This window comes from Eschrichtius robustus, chromosome 17 (assembly GCF_028021215.1).
Source record: "Eschrichtius robustus isolate mEscRob2 chromosome 17, mEscRob2.pri, whole genome shotgun sequence".
Lineage (NCBI taxonomy): Eukaryota > Metazoa > Chordata > Mammalia > Artiodactyla > Eschrichtiidae > Eschrichtius > Eschrichtius robustus.
Window position 1 is genome coordinate 413,506 of NC_090840.1, and position 13,679 is coordinate 427,184.

Consider the following 13,679-nt stretch of genomic DNA (forward strand, 5'->3'; position numbering starts at 1 on the left):
GCAGCCTTTTTAAAATCAAGCTGTATTATTTTCATTTTTAAAAAGCCATTCAAGGATGCATTGCACGAATGCATTTTGATAAACTGGGCCTACTTAGTTCTCGTCATTCTGTTTTATCCTCTACAAATAAATTTTCTCCTAATGTTTGTTCTAGTGGAGAATGAAATTCTTTGCTCCAAGAGTGTGAAGGATGACTCTTCTATCTTTCTGGAAACTTCGGTCACATCTTACTTTTTTTCAAATGTCTAATTTCACCACTTTTCAACAAGGATGGTCTGTGATTTGCAGTGAATCTTGATGGTATGTACAATGCTTCACATTCCAAGAAAATCAGACCAACTCAATCCCGTTTAAAATTCCTTTCTGGCTTCTCATCCCTTCCAAGACCAAGTCTAGAATCCCCAGCGAGACCCTGGATGGTCCTGGCCTGCCAGCCTGCAGACTTCACAGCGGTCTCACCTGCCTCTTCTTTCTGCCTGTTTGGCCTCCAGCCCCACCTCAGGGTAAAGAGTGGGCCTGTGCCTCTCCCTACCTGCAGCCCCTCCTCAGGTCCATTCTTTCGGGAAGTCTCCCCTGACACTTAGGCCAGCCTAGAGGCCTCTCTTTTGCACCCCTGAGGGGTCTTTTCCATTTCTTAGTTTAGCACTTATTTCATGGTTTTCTTTAATAAACTGGGTTTTTTTTAGAGCAGTTTTAGGTTCACAGCAAAACTGAGCACAGTGTACGGAGCTTTTCCGCGTCCCCCCACCCCATACACACAGCCTCGCCCGCCGTCAGCATCCCCCCCGGATAGTTGATGACCCTGATCGACACGCCATCGTCATCCAGAGTCCATAGTTGACAGCAGGCTTCACTCTTGGTGGTGTCATTTTATGGACTTAGACACACTTAGGACATGCAGCCATCCTTACAGCGTCACACAGAATAGTTTCCCTGGCCTAAAATCCCCTGGGCTCCACCTCTTCAGCCCTCTCTCCCGCTCAGTACCTGGAAACCACTGATCTCTTCACCATCTGTATAGTTTTGCTTTTTCCAGAATGTCCTATAGTTGGAATCATACAGTGTGTAGCCTTTTGAGCTTGCCTTTTTTCACTTAGTAATACGCATTTAAGGTCCCTTCATGTCTTTTCATGGCTTGAGAACTCATTTTTTAAAAATCATTGAATAACATTCCACTTTCTAGATGAACCAGAGCTTATGTATCCATTCACCTACTGACAGACATCCTGGTTGCTTCCATGTTTTGGTAGTTATGAATAAAGCTGCTGTAAATATCCACATGCCAGTGTTTATGTGGACATACATTTTCAGCTCCTTTGTGTAAATACCAAGGAGCGTGATTGTTTGATCGTATGGTAAGACTGTGTTTAATTTTGTAAGAAACTGCCAAACTGTCCTCCAAAGTGGCTGCACCATCTGCATCCCCACCAGCAACGGTGAGAGTCCCTGCTGCTCCACACCTTCCCCGGCATCTGGTGCTGTCAGTGTGTGGGCTTCGGCCCTGCTCATAGGTGCGTCATGGTGGCTCATTGCTGAGTTCATTTGCATTTCCCTCGAGACATGATGCTGAACATCTTTTCACATGCTTTTCTGCCGTCTCTGTATCTCCTCTGGTGAGTTGTCTGTTAAAGTCTTTGGCCCAATTTTTAATCAGGTTATTCTGATTCTTATTGTCGAGTTTTTTTGTTGTTGTTGTTGTTTTTGGGGGAGGGAGGGAGCTGTGCTGCACGGCATGTGGGATCTTAGTTTCCCAACCAGGGCTCGAACCCGTGCCCCCTGTATTGGAAAGCAGATTCTTAACCACTGGACCACCAGGGAAGTCCCTTTATTGTTGAGTTTTAAAAGTTCTTAATATATTTTGGATAGCAGTCCTTTATCAGAGTGTCTTTTGCAGATATTTTCTCCCATATTTCATGATCTTTATACTTGTTATTTGTTTATCTGCTTTTCCAGCCTGACTGTGGCGTCCATTAAAGTGTAGATTGTGGCATCTACCCTTATGTTCAAAGTGCTATGTGTATATCCCACACTAAAGAGCATTGTATATGTATTTCTTTGTTGAATAAATGAATCACAAATGTTGGAGTAAAAAAGAAATGAGGGAACCAGAGAAATCATATAAGAAGAGATACTGACAAGCCAATAAGAATATTTCTCTTTCCGTATCAAAGAAGTGGAACCGAAGCTGTGGAATTCCACCCTACTGTCCGGGAGGCAAATACTCCATGTGCGCGTCAGTGCAGTGGGCGGGCGTGGACGGCAGGAGTCAGAGGTTCTGTGGGAAGCGCCTCTGAAAGGGGTTCCGCCATCTCTGTGCTCACGCGCTTGGACGCAGTAACTCCACTCCGCGAGCGCATCCTAAGAGAAGGGTCCAGCACAGAAGGAGCCAGGTAGACAAATGCCCACCGCCTCGGGCTAGGGCACTTTGGCGACCTGGTGTCCAGTCTGGAGAGTGGCCGAGGGAACCGTGACCTAAGGGGACAGCCATGCAGCAGCCCAAGGGCAGGAAGAGACGGTGCAGGGATGGGGTGCTTGTCACGGCCTCAGAACCTGCACGTTGGAAAAAGGCAAAAACGAAAATACTCGGTTAGGTAGTAACATGCCTAAGCTTTAAGACTTGCTCTTTGTTGTAATTTTGTGCAATAAATGGAAATTATAAAAAGCTTAGGAACATTTATATAAACTCACACATGAGAAGCAAACCTGGGGCACCTCATGTTACCGTCTGTGACCTGAGGGGCAAAGAGAAGTTGGGGGACAGAGCCGCCTCTGAGCCCGGCTCTGCTTCCCTGGGCCTAGGCGCTGTGGTCGCCGTGGACGAGAGCACCGCCTGCTCGTGGCCTGCGTGTGACCTGTGTGGCGGTGAGAGACTGGAACGGAGGCCGGAAGACAGGTAGGGGCAGCGGCGGTAGCAGCCCGGGACCCCAGGGGCCAGGCCCAGGGCACACGGAGCGGCCAAGCTGCAGGAGGAGGCCGGGCACCGTGTTTTCTCTCCTCACGACTGGGGTTCTGCTGTTCCCCGAGGCTCTTCCTGTCTTAAAAGAGAAAAGAGCCAGGTTTCCTCAGCGTCTTTGTTATCAGGCGGGAGAAAAAGAACTCGGGGCTAACGTGAACGTGAGACGCACTTGGTGACGGCACAGCCGACCTCTGCAAGCGGACATCCCTGCCAGCCTTACCAGCCCCCACCCCGGGGCCCGTCCTCGGAGCCCGTCCTCCGGCCCCCCCGTGACTGTCAGAGGCACGTGCACAGGGCGTGTCACCACGTTCCTGCTCCGTGACACCTCAGGTGGTGGCCTGGACAGGGTTTCCTTGGAAGCAAGAAGGAGCAGAGACACTGATGGTGGGAGCAGGTGTGCCGGTCCGGCCCTTCCCCTTGTTGGCTGCGTGCTCAGCCGGGGGCGCCCCCCCGCTCCGGGCGCTGCGACCGCGGAGCCCAGGCTGCTTGGGGCCTCTTCCAGGAGCCGGGTTTCTGAGCCCCCCTCTAACACGGCAGACGGACACTCGCTCGCGTGCAGGGAGTGTCTGTCTGTCCGCCCGCCACCAGGCTCCCGCACTCTGTGCCTTCTTGTTTCCAAACAACAGGGGCGCCTTCTCCTGTGGGGACTGCTCCCGCGTGGTCACCTCTCCCCTCCTCAGAAGGCACCTGCAGGTCTTCCTGGACTGCCCCTTGCGACCCCAGTGCACAGTGAGGGTCAAGGTAGGAACCGGCGGGAGCTCGTGCGTCCGCGTCCACCTACCGCGCGCCCCCTTCACCCGCGGCCGGGCCGGGGCTGCGTCTCCTGCTCTTTTCCTGGGAAAGGGGGCAGGGCTCCCCCGAGGGCCACAGCCCTCCCCTGCCTGACTTAAGGCTCTGCGATGGAAGCTGGTGGCTTAGAGTCACACGTCAGGTCTCGGTCGGGGGGTCGTTCCGGGTGAGCGGGGTTGGGGTCCTGACCCCGCCCATGGCTGTTCTTGCAGCTGCTGCAGCACAGTATCTCTTCGCTCCTGAGGTTTGCCACCTGCGAGGACGGGGTAAGTCGGGGCGCCCAGCCCAGGTGCGTGTCCTTACTCTCCTCCCCCGTGTCCCTTGGCTGCAAGGGCCCTCCGTGTGCCATGTGCGAGCTGAGAGTCCGGACTCTCCCGAGACTCGGCTCGGCCTTCTGTTTCCTCTTCTGACTCACTCCCGAGTCTGCTAACAAGATCCTTTCCCTTTTGGAATCGAGGTTATTTTCTGATCGGTGTTGCAGTAGACACACGAATCTGTCCCCCAGCTTTGATTATGGTTAAGTCGGTCTTGAGGTTTCAAGTTAAACCTCCTGCCATGGTTTCACGTTAATAGGACAATTACCTGAGAGACACAGTTTTCTAAATTGCTGGGCATTCTCTAGTCTGAGTGCCTGGAAACTTGACTGTTATTTTCTCAGATCTGCCCTGTTACCGTGCTGAGCTTTGTAAAGAGGTGTGAGGCGTGCTCCTCAAAGAAAGCACCACCTGAGCACACATACCTTACTTTTGGCCCTCATAAACGAGAGAGGTCTGTCCTTGTCAGAGCCATTTGAAAGCCCCACAAGTGGCCTGTGGAATCGCGGAGGCCTGGAGAGAGTGCTGTGCCTGTGCCCTGCTGGGGTCCACATCCAGGTGGCAGACATGGGCCAGCTCGTGAGACTGCTGTGTAGGGGGGAGGCTCACACTTGCAGAACTTTCTGATGGGTTCCCAAAGCGAAACGCCAGCTCTGATGCCACCCCGAATTTGGAGGCTCCCAGGCTGCTCTCCCGGCCACTTGGCCAGTCCTGTCCCAGCCCCTCCTGGGCTTGGGCTGTCGGGGGAGAGGCAGCCCTTAACGCTCTTTCATGTGCACCGGATGTCAGAGTTTGGAGTAAATTGGAATGTGGACAAATCTGTGCACAGAACCTTTAAGGATCCCTGGTCTGACTGGTTCCAGCTCTGATTCCTGGCCTCACGCATCTCTTTAGAGCAACTCGGTGACCCCCGCAGCGCAAACCTTCGGCCGGGGGCTGCTGCGCGGTGGGGATTGATGTTTGGACCAGGCTGTAGGAGGGCCTATAGACAGGTGCGCCTGAGTGTGTGACAGTAAGTAAGCGTTTGTGACGGGCCGGGCACCGTGCTCCCTGCTGTCCTCGTGCCGCCTCCCCGTGGGCACAGCCCACGCTGCCGGGGAGGCGTCGGGGCAGGCCCGCGGCACGCTCCCTGCCGGATGCAGAGACACCCGCAGAGCGGGGCCGTTGCTCTGCTCACCACCTGCAGGGCAGCCAGCCCGGGTAGGGCCCGCAGGGGCCTTGTGTGTGTTGCGCTCTCGTGGAGTCCTGTGTTTCACGGGTGGCGAGGCCGCGGTTCCTGGGACTGTGGGTACTTGGGTGAGGCCGATGGAGTGGGAAGTTCCAAGGTGGGGCTGCAAACAGGCACTAAAGCCGGCAGATCCGGGTCATCGGAGAACACGTTCCTCTGGAGGGTGCTGGGGGAGCCCTGTTTAAGGAGAACACAGCAAAACGAACCCAGCAAAGCGCGTGGCTGAACGCCTGGGGACGGCGCCCAGAGCAGCTGCCGGCCCTGCGGTTACTCAGGCGCCTGCCTCCCCTGGGCCCCCGGCTCCCAGGAGGGTGGCCCTCAGCCACCTGCTCCGTCCAGGGACCTGGCAGGAACCCGCATTCACGTATCGCTTCTGATGGAGGCAGGCTGTACCTCCCCCCCAGGAAACTTCTCGACTCCTCTCCCACTGCTCCTAGAGACGCAAGAGGCGGGCGTGCGGCCCGGCCGGCAAGCGCCTCGGTGACCCTGCATGGCTGCTCTGCTGTCAGAGGCGAGGCCGGTAGGACTGGGGGGCGCCGAGCCCCTCACCCCCCGCTACCGCCCCCCGGCCTACGCCCGGTGGGTTCTCAGGCTTTACGCTGACCTGGAGGGAAGCAGACACCTTCCTTCCTACCTGTAGGAGAGACCTCCCGGGGGCATTGGCCACAAGGCTCATCTGGATTCTGTCGGTTTTCAGGGTGAGAAGGTACATTCACCAAAATCCAGAGAATCAGATGAGGACTTTCCACGAGAACCGCGGCTCCATTCCCGGAACAAAACGTGCCGCTTCCGGTCCGGCACACACACGTGCCTTTAAAATAGAGGCACATTTTACACACACACGCATGTTCGTATGACCGGCACATATGAGTTTGCTGCTGTGATTGTTTTAACTTCTCTGTCTTAACTTCCGCCAAATATAATGTATCTATAGTGTAATGTCCATTTATAAACGATACAGTTATTATCGAAAACTGTAGCTGCCAACCCTGACACTTTAAAAAGAGGGCTTCCGCGGACTCTCTTCCAACGCCGAGGCCCGTGCTCGTACCCGGCCGCCTGGGCCCACACCCACGCGCAGGTGCAGCCCTCAGAGCCGACACAGCGCGTCCAGCATCACGGCGTCCTCCCGGCCCTGGGTGGGGACTGCCCTTCCCGGCGTCACTGCCGCCTTCCTGCCATCGTGGGCTCCATAGAAGCCCTGGGAGTGACCTTGACATCTTGGCCGCGGGAGGCCTCCCCACTGTCCAGTCGCATCCTCTCCCTCCCTCTCTCCGCCTGCCTGGACCGGCGACTCTCAGCCCCGCTTCACCCGGCGTGCCACCAGGAAAGCCACAGCCCCCTGCGAGCCACGGTGGGGAGGCCGTGCCTGTCTCGTAGGCGGGAAGACGGACACCGCGGTGAGCTGGCTTTAGGGCAGCGTCCACATCCCAGACCGATCTGGACGTTTACTGCTTTAGAATGAGCCGTCTCAAGGCTCGGTGCTTCCACACGGACTCTGCACACAGACCTGCAGTCTGGACGAGGCTCCACGGGGCAGCAGCTGGTGCCGCAAAGCTGGGCTGGTGTCCCAGGAGGCCCTTCAGTCCCCGGCTGGCCGCCGTGCTCCTGTCGGCTGGGACCTTCCCGGGCTCTGGCCAGACACCCACACGGCCTGGACGCCCTCGCGGTATGTGTCTGGGTCCCGAGCCGGGCAGAAGGTGGGCCCCGGTCCTGACCGAGCCTGGGACACACTCAGTGCCCCTCCCCTCCCACTCTGCTCACGAGAAGCCAGTTGGCCACCAGCCTGGACCCAGGGGGAGGGCAGCGAGGCGCCTGTCAAGGAGCTACAGACGTGCCTGCTCTGGCCATGTTGTCTGACACCCGCCCACCCCCTCCGAGTCCCCTCTGCCAAGGCACGAATGGTGGAGGGGCGAGTTAGCAGCGAGCTCAGTCGCCACAGACGCCCGTCAAGTGTCTGGCACAGAGGAGGGCTGAGAGGTACCCCTGACGTTACTCTGCAAGTGGCAGCAAAGGAGTTTCCGAAAGAACACGTGACTTTCTAGGGCTTCAGTCTCTGATAAGACCAATAACCCTCTTTATTTTCAGCCCCACCCCCAAAATAAAGTGTTCTGAGGTGTGATCCACGGAGACCAGGAGGGCACAGCACACCTTCCCAGCCCGCTCACCTGGGGCCCCTGCCACCCATGGCTCTACATTCCCGTGTAGAAATGAAACTTGCCCACAATTAACCAGTTCCCTAAGATAGTCATCCAACAATGTGAAGGCAGGGTTCTCTGTGGCATAGGAAGAGGTGTTTAGCTCGGTGTACCTCTGGGAGAAATGGGATCCTGTTAAGGAGGGAAGTTTGGGGCAAAGGAAGTCCTTTGACCAGAAGTGCTGCTCGAGTGGGGAAGTGGGATGCAGCAGCAGTGATGTGTGCCTCCTGCTGGGACGCAGGGCACAGGCCCTTCCCATGTGCTTCCCCCCCCCCCCCACCCCCGTTTCTCTCCTAGGACGGCCAGCTGGGAGATGCACATTCTTGCACCCACTAACAAACATCGATCACATATTTTTAATGTTCTTGTGTAAAAACTAACTCGGCTACCAGAAAAAAGCAGTTCCTTCCTTCGCTTTTATTGCAGCCTCTTCTCTCCTCTGGAGAGGGGCCATGGGCCAGGGAAGGGCCTTCTCTGTCTTTGGTGTCCCGAGCCGATTGGAACAGCACGCCCAGGGCTGTTTGCTTTAACCAGCCTGCCTCTTATCCCTGCAGAGTTACGAGGTGAGGAGTGTCCTCGGAAAGGAGGTGGGGCCGATAACCTGTTTCGTCAGGTCCATCACCACCCGCCCGGCCTGCGTGGGATTGGAAGAGGTTGAACTCCTGAGCATGCGTGGGATTGGAAGAGGTTGAACTCCTCCTGAGCGAGGGGGGAGCCTCTCCAGCACACCGTTGGCAGCCGCAGGATCCGTGAACTTTACAAAGTGGCTGCGAGTGGTGGCGGTTCGGTAGTTACTTGTTAACTCTAGGCAGAGTGGATGTACTTTATGATCTTGAGGTGGAACTTCGATTGTTCTGGGGCAAATGTTAGTAAAATGGCTTTGTAAACTGTAAATCAAAAAGTACTTCTTTCTGCGATGATATATATTTTTATTGCCTTTCTGCAAATTTAGGAACACGATAGAGCTTAAATAAGCTTGAGGTTTTCATTTTGTATTTACCTTAGACAATAATATAGTAGAAAAAGTTATTTTGTTCTACTGTAATTCTAAAGTGTTCAAAATTTACAATGATTCAACGTGTTTTTCTTATATTTCTTTTAACATTTCCCCAAAGAATTACCCTGCCGAGTGTAAACCTTTGTCCTCTATTGTCATATTACTGTTCCGCACAGTGTCCAGCCTAAGCGTTCTGCAGTTCAGTATTTTTTGGAAAATGTTCTGGGGAACTATGTCAGAGGTAAAACTGTTTCCCATAAAGTAGAGAATAAAATGACTGGCCTGATGATAGCTCCTTACGGAGAGATTGACAGGTCTGGTTAGTCCTGCCGGGCACTGCGCAGGAGAGCTGGGTAATCGTTCACCTTGTTGGCAGAGATCTGAGTTAAAAGTAAAACCATGGATTAATTATCTCTGGACACTAAAGATTTTGCGTTTCCTCCCTTAGGACAGTATAATCATGACAGGCCACGGTTAACGAATTACATAATATAGACGTAGCAGCCAAGACCAAGAAAGGCTGCCTAGCACCCACTCTCATGGGGGAAAGGCAACGGCTTTATTTATTCGTCCAGATTAAGCTTTGAAGCATTACCAGTACCGGCAAGGTAGCCGATTTTAAGTAGCTTTGTGACCGTCCTTTCCATCTCCTATATGACTTCTGTACTTTATGCACTTTGAGAATCTACTTGAAGCTGTCTACAGGACTGAGGAAAGTGAAAGTAAATCCCATGAAAGCCAAGATGAGTGGGACTGGTTTTCGGATAACCTGAGCCCTCCTCTCCCTGCCCCCCACTCGAGGTGAGACCCGCTCCGGCCGGTTTCCGACACATTCCCGGGGCGCCTTCCACCCGAGCGGGTCTCGCTCAGCAAGTTAACCGGCACGTCCGCAGGTGGAGTTTGGCCTGTCGGAGAAGCAAAGCGACGGTCTTCCAGGAACCCGGCCCCGGGGCGCACACCAGCCAGACGCGCCCTCCCCGGCCAGTCCGGAGGGCCGCGAGTGCAGGAATCAAGGTGGGTCTAACAAACACGCCTTTATTCTTACAAATACTGTAAAAATCAGTATAAAAAAGTGAGCATGCTCAGTCTTTTCCTCGTATCTACAGTACAAAGGTTTGTCCGAAAAGTCTTTTACGAATGTACCCTAGCTGCCTCCTCGGTCGTAGGATGCAGAGAAGCTGCCGTCACAGTAACTTCGGGTCCACGCGGCAGCTGTCCGAGTCCCGGCCCAGCCCGGGGGTCCGGCCCGGCGGTTCCAGGCACTGCGGCCGCAGCCCGCACGCCCCCCGCGTCACCGCGCGTCCGCCGCCCCCGCGCCGGGCAAGAAGGGCGCGCCGGGCAGCTGCTTGAAGAAGCGCCGCAGGCCGGCCAGGTCCCGCGTGAGCTGCTCCACGCGCTGCTGTAGCTTCTCGTTCTCGGCCGAAAGCTCCACCAGCTTCTGCTGCATCTCCTGGTTGCGCCGCTTGGCCTTGTCGCGGCTCTTGCGCACGGCGATGTTGTTACGCTCCCGCCGCTGCCGGTACTCGGGGCTGCCGCGGTCCGGGCCCCGCTTGCCCGCTGCCTTGTCGCGCGCCGCCCCGGGAGCTGGGGGCGCGGGGCTGCGGCGCGGCGGCTCGGGCGACGCGGGCGGCGTGGGCTGCGCGGCGGCCGCCAGGCTCACCACCGTCTGCGCGCACGCGGCCACCTGCGCGGGCAGCAGCGAGCCGGGCGCGTCGCCGTCGCCCCAGTCGGGCTCGCGCTTGAGCGGTCGCGGCGCGGGGCCGGGGCCCGCGGGGCGCGCGGGGCCCCCGGGCAGCAGCTCCAGGGCGCCCGCCTTGTGGTTGCTGTTGAAGAGGTCGGCGAAGAGCTCGTCGTGGCACAGCTCCAGGGTGGGCACGGCGGCCATGGAGTCGATGTAGGCGCTGAAGTCGATAGCGCTCTCGTCGTCGTACATGGCGGGCGCGGCCGGCTCGGCTCCGCGACCCAGCTTCCCCGCGCGGCCGGGCTCGTAGAAGGCGGCGGGCTCCGCGGTCCAGGGCGCGCCGCGCGCCGGGCCGTCCAGGCTGAAGAGCGCGGCGCTCATGGCGGCGTCGGGCCGACGGCGAGCGCGGTCCCCGGGCGGGCCGGGCGCCGCCTTTTCTAGCCGGACTGACGCGCACGCCCCGCCCCGCCCCGGCTGCGGACCGCGGGACCCCCGCCCGCGCGCCTCCCCCGTGCTTCCTGCCCGCCGGCCCGGCCCGCGCAGCGCTGCCGGGAACGACCCTCCCTCGGCCGCGCCTCCTCCTTCCTGCTGGTGGGTCGGGGCCTCCGCGCCCGCGGAGCCGGGGCGGAACCAGAACGGGGCCCGGGCCAGCGCGCGGACTAGGGCCCTGGGGCGCTTCCCCGTGGCTTCAGGGAATTAGGGTCTCGCGGCTTCCCGATCGCGGGGATGGCGGGGTTCGAGACGCTGCCCCGCGGGGTTCCGCCGGGTCCGGGGGGCGCTTTCCAACCCCGCGCGCCTGGGGCCGGGGGAAGCCGGGAACCACAAGCGCGCGAGAGCTCCGCGCCCCCGGAAAGCCCACGAGCGCCCGGGAGCTCCACGCTCAGCGGCCCGTGAGCCCCGCGCCCCCGACGCTGCTTCCAGGTCCACTAGAGCAGTGCCATCTTGCGGTGGTGTCTTACTTCAGTCCTGTCTTTAGTTGCAGGCTCTTTTTTATGCTGTTCAGTATTCCAAAAAGAAGTGCCTTTGGATCCAAAGCAGTGGGGTAGGTACCCTTTAGCAGAAAGATAAGGTGTATACTAGCTAGCTCTGACAAGGTGTTAACTTGCTAGCTCTTCACGTTGTAAAATGCAGGAAAAGAATGAACTGGCTTTGTTGGTTAACGTTTCCTACAATTTGGGTCAGGCATTTCGGGTCAGTTCTATTTTTCACATCACCGTCCCTGTTCAGACCTGGTCTCTGTCCACATCCTTTCTCATTTCGTTGCTTCCCAACACCAAACGCTCCACAAGCTCCACGGTATTCCAGAGGTGACTTCTGATGACGGCACCATGGGATACTGAATAGGTTTTGTAGAAGGACAGACATAATACGCTAGAATTACTCAGGGGCCGTGATGTGGATGTCACACGATTAATTATCCATTAAAGGTAAAACCAGGAACACGTAGAGTGTGGTTCATGCACACCCAGAGAAAAGACATATCTATTTTGGAAGCCATGAAAACACTACTAAAGCCCTCTCCAGTCAGGGAATGCAAAATAAATACACAGAGAACCAGATTCTCATGAAAATAATTCAGTGAGATGATTAGTAGATTCAGATGTCAAATTGGGATTGAGCTTGAAAGAGATGCTACGCCCATCTTTTTTCAATGTATTTATTAACTAGTAATGATAATGTTTATTTAGATTTAAGAGTTTTCTTCCCTTTTACTGAAAAAAAAAGAGAAAGGAGAGGTCATAGACCAACAAAGTAGAGATTTGTTATGATGTTTAACGGCAAGTGAAAGGCTATTAAAAATACAATAAAGCAATTTAAAGTTTAGCTTCTGTGACAGCAGTTGTTCACAGTCATTTCTTGAATGTCTCCACTTACTGTCTTTTCCTAACTAACTCTACTATTAATTTATCCGAGATAAATACAAAGCTGGTCATGATTTCTCATTGTTAGGAATCTTTAATTTAGCCTGTGGTGTTCTGAGAACTGTCTAAAGGAAGCAGTCAAATAAGAAAGTATTCCTTAAAAACGTCGGAGCCTTGGATTCACCCGTGTTTATGAGGACGTTGCTATGTTGAGCTTTGTTGAGTTGTTCAAATGCAGCACTTCATGTGGACTTTCTAAACACATCCATCCTTCAGAAATTCAGGAGGCTGGACGTGCTCTAGCTGTGGTACACTGTCGGGGTTAGGACATTGGGCCGGCTCGTTCATAACACAAAGGGGCCATACCTCAGTCCTCACGAGGGACCACTTCCAGATGCTTCATATGGTGCAAGATATGGGGCAACAACAGTTCTCCAAATGAAAGTCTGGAACAGTGAAAATGTTTTTGACCAGTGCCAGTGTCAAGAGGAGGGAAATTGTGACTTTAGCGCCCTCTTCAGATGATGATTCTCAACTATCAGATTAGATACTTTTCATCTTCTGGCTCAGGAATAATTTTAACTGTATGATATGTTCTCATGTGTTTTGTGTCAGACGACAATAGTGAGGTTACAAATATAGGCTTTTCGGATAAACCTGATTTCCAGTATTTTTTTTTTTTTTTTTTTTTTGTAAAAGGAAATATGAGGGCCAAAAGAATAAAGCCCCTGGGTATTAGGGTCACACATCCTTGGCACTGCTAAAGCCTGTGTATTTTACAAAAAAATCTACTGTGATGGGTAGAAAATTCTGCATTCACTTCAGCCTCTGGAATTTAAGAGACAGATCCCCCAGATTACAAAGTAGCCAGAGCTGAAAACAGTTATTTGATTCTGTGAGTCAGGTGTCCAACCTACCATACACTTGCTCATGTTCCCAGTAATAAAACACAAGGAGGAGCAATTTGCCTTCCCAGCCTGTTATTCCTGTGAAGTGGATTCAGCCTCTCAGGCACACCTGTCAGCCCTGCCACAGCTCATTGGTATTTTGATAGAAATGGTGCTGAATCTGTAGATTGCCTTGGGTAGTATGGTCATTTTAACGATACTGATTCTTCCAATCTGAGAACAAGGTACATCTTTCCATCTGTTTATGTCATCATCAAATTCTTTCATCAATGTCTTACTTTTCAGATTATATGCCTTTTGCCTCCTTAGGTAGGTTTATTCCTAAGTATTTTATTCTTTTTGATGTGATGGTAAATGGGATTGTTTCTTTAACTTCTCTGAGATTTCATTGTTAGTGTATAGAACTGTAACAGATTTCCATATATTTATTTTGTATCCTGTCACTTTACCAGGTTCTTTGGTGAGCTCTAGTAGCTTTCTGGTGGCATCTTTGGGATTTTCTATGTATAGCATCGTGTCATTAGCAAACAGTGACAGTTTTGTTTCTTCCTTTCCTATTTGGATCCTTTATTTTCGTTTTCTTCTCTGATTGCGGTGGGTAGGACTTCCAAAACTATGTTGAATGAAAGTGGTGAGAGTGGGCATCCTTGTCTTGTTCCTCATCTTAGAGGGAATGCTTTCATATTCTCATAGTTGAGTATGATGTTAACTGTGGGTTTGTCATATATGGCCTTTATTATGTTGAG

The 13,679-nt window shown here is 54.1% G+C and overlaps 2 protein-coding genes and 1 long non-coding RNA gene across 11 annotated transcripts in view; 1 reads left to right on the top strand and 2 right to left on the bottom strand.

The window, feature by feature from the left end:
- SPIDR (scaffold protein involved in DNA repair) overlaps positions 1 to 13,679 on the top strand; it is a 377,600-nt gene that overhangs the window by 347,571 nt on the left and 16,350 nt on the right. For 4 of the 9 annotated variants that reach the window (XM_068525967.1, XM_068525970.1, XM_068525973.1 and 1 more), the window contains 4 exons: positions 2,800 to 2,893; positions 3,583 to 3,697; positions 3,958 to 4,011; positions 8,040 to 9,493. The exons of 1 other annotated variant lie outside the window; for it this stretch is intronic. In XM_068525967.1, the coding sequence (XP_068382068.1) occupies positions 2,800 to 2,893; positions 3,583 to 3,697; positions 3,958 to 4,011; positions 8,040 to 8,177 (401 nt within the window). In that variant the 3' untranslated portion in view covers positions 8,178 to 9,493. Of the gene's footprint in view, positions 1 to 2,799; positions 2,894 to 3,582; positions 3,698 to 3,957; positions 4,035 to 4,953; positions 6,017 to 8,039; positions 9,494 to 13,679 lie in introns of those variants that run through there. 4 more of the 9 variants (XR_011070777.1, XM_068525969.1, XM_068525968.1 and 1 more) reach the window with 4 other exon arrangements.
- LOC137751390 (uncharacterized) lies at positions 772 to 6,004 on the bottom strand. The gene is made up of 3 exons (XR_011070779.1): positions 5,922 to 6,004; positions 2,689 to 3,035; positions 772 to 2,550 (listed from the first exon to the last, which is right to left on the bottom strand). It is a non-coding gene; the product is annotated as an uncharacterized lncRNA (long non-coding RNA).
- CEBPD (CCAAT enhancer binding protein delta) lies at positions 9,502 to 10,585 on the bottom strand. Its single transcript, XM_068525975.1, has one exon. The coding sequence runs from the start codon at positions 10,542 to 10,544 to the stop codon at positions 9,774 to 9,776; it is 771 nt and encodes a 256-aa protein (XP_068382076.1). The 5' UTR covers positions 10,545 to 10,585; the 3' UTR covers positions 9,502 to 9,773.

What these genes read in the sequence shown, in the direction of transcription:
- CEBPD (XM_068525975.1), bottom strand. Translation starts at nt 10,544, where the DNA reads ATGAGCGCCGCGCTCTTCAGCCTGGACGGCCCGGCGCGCGGCGCGCCC.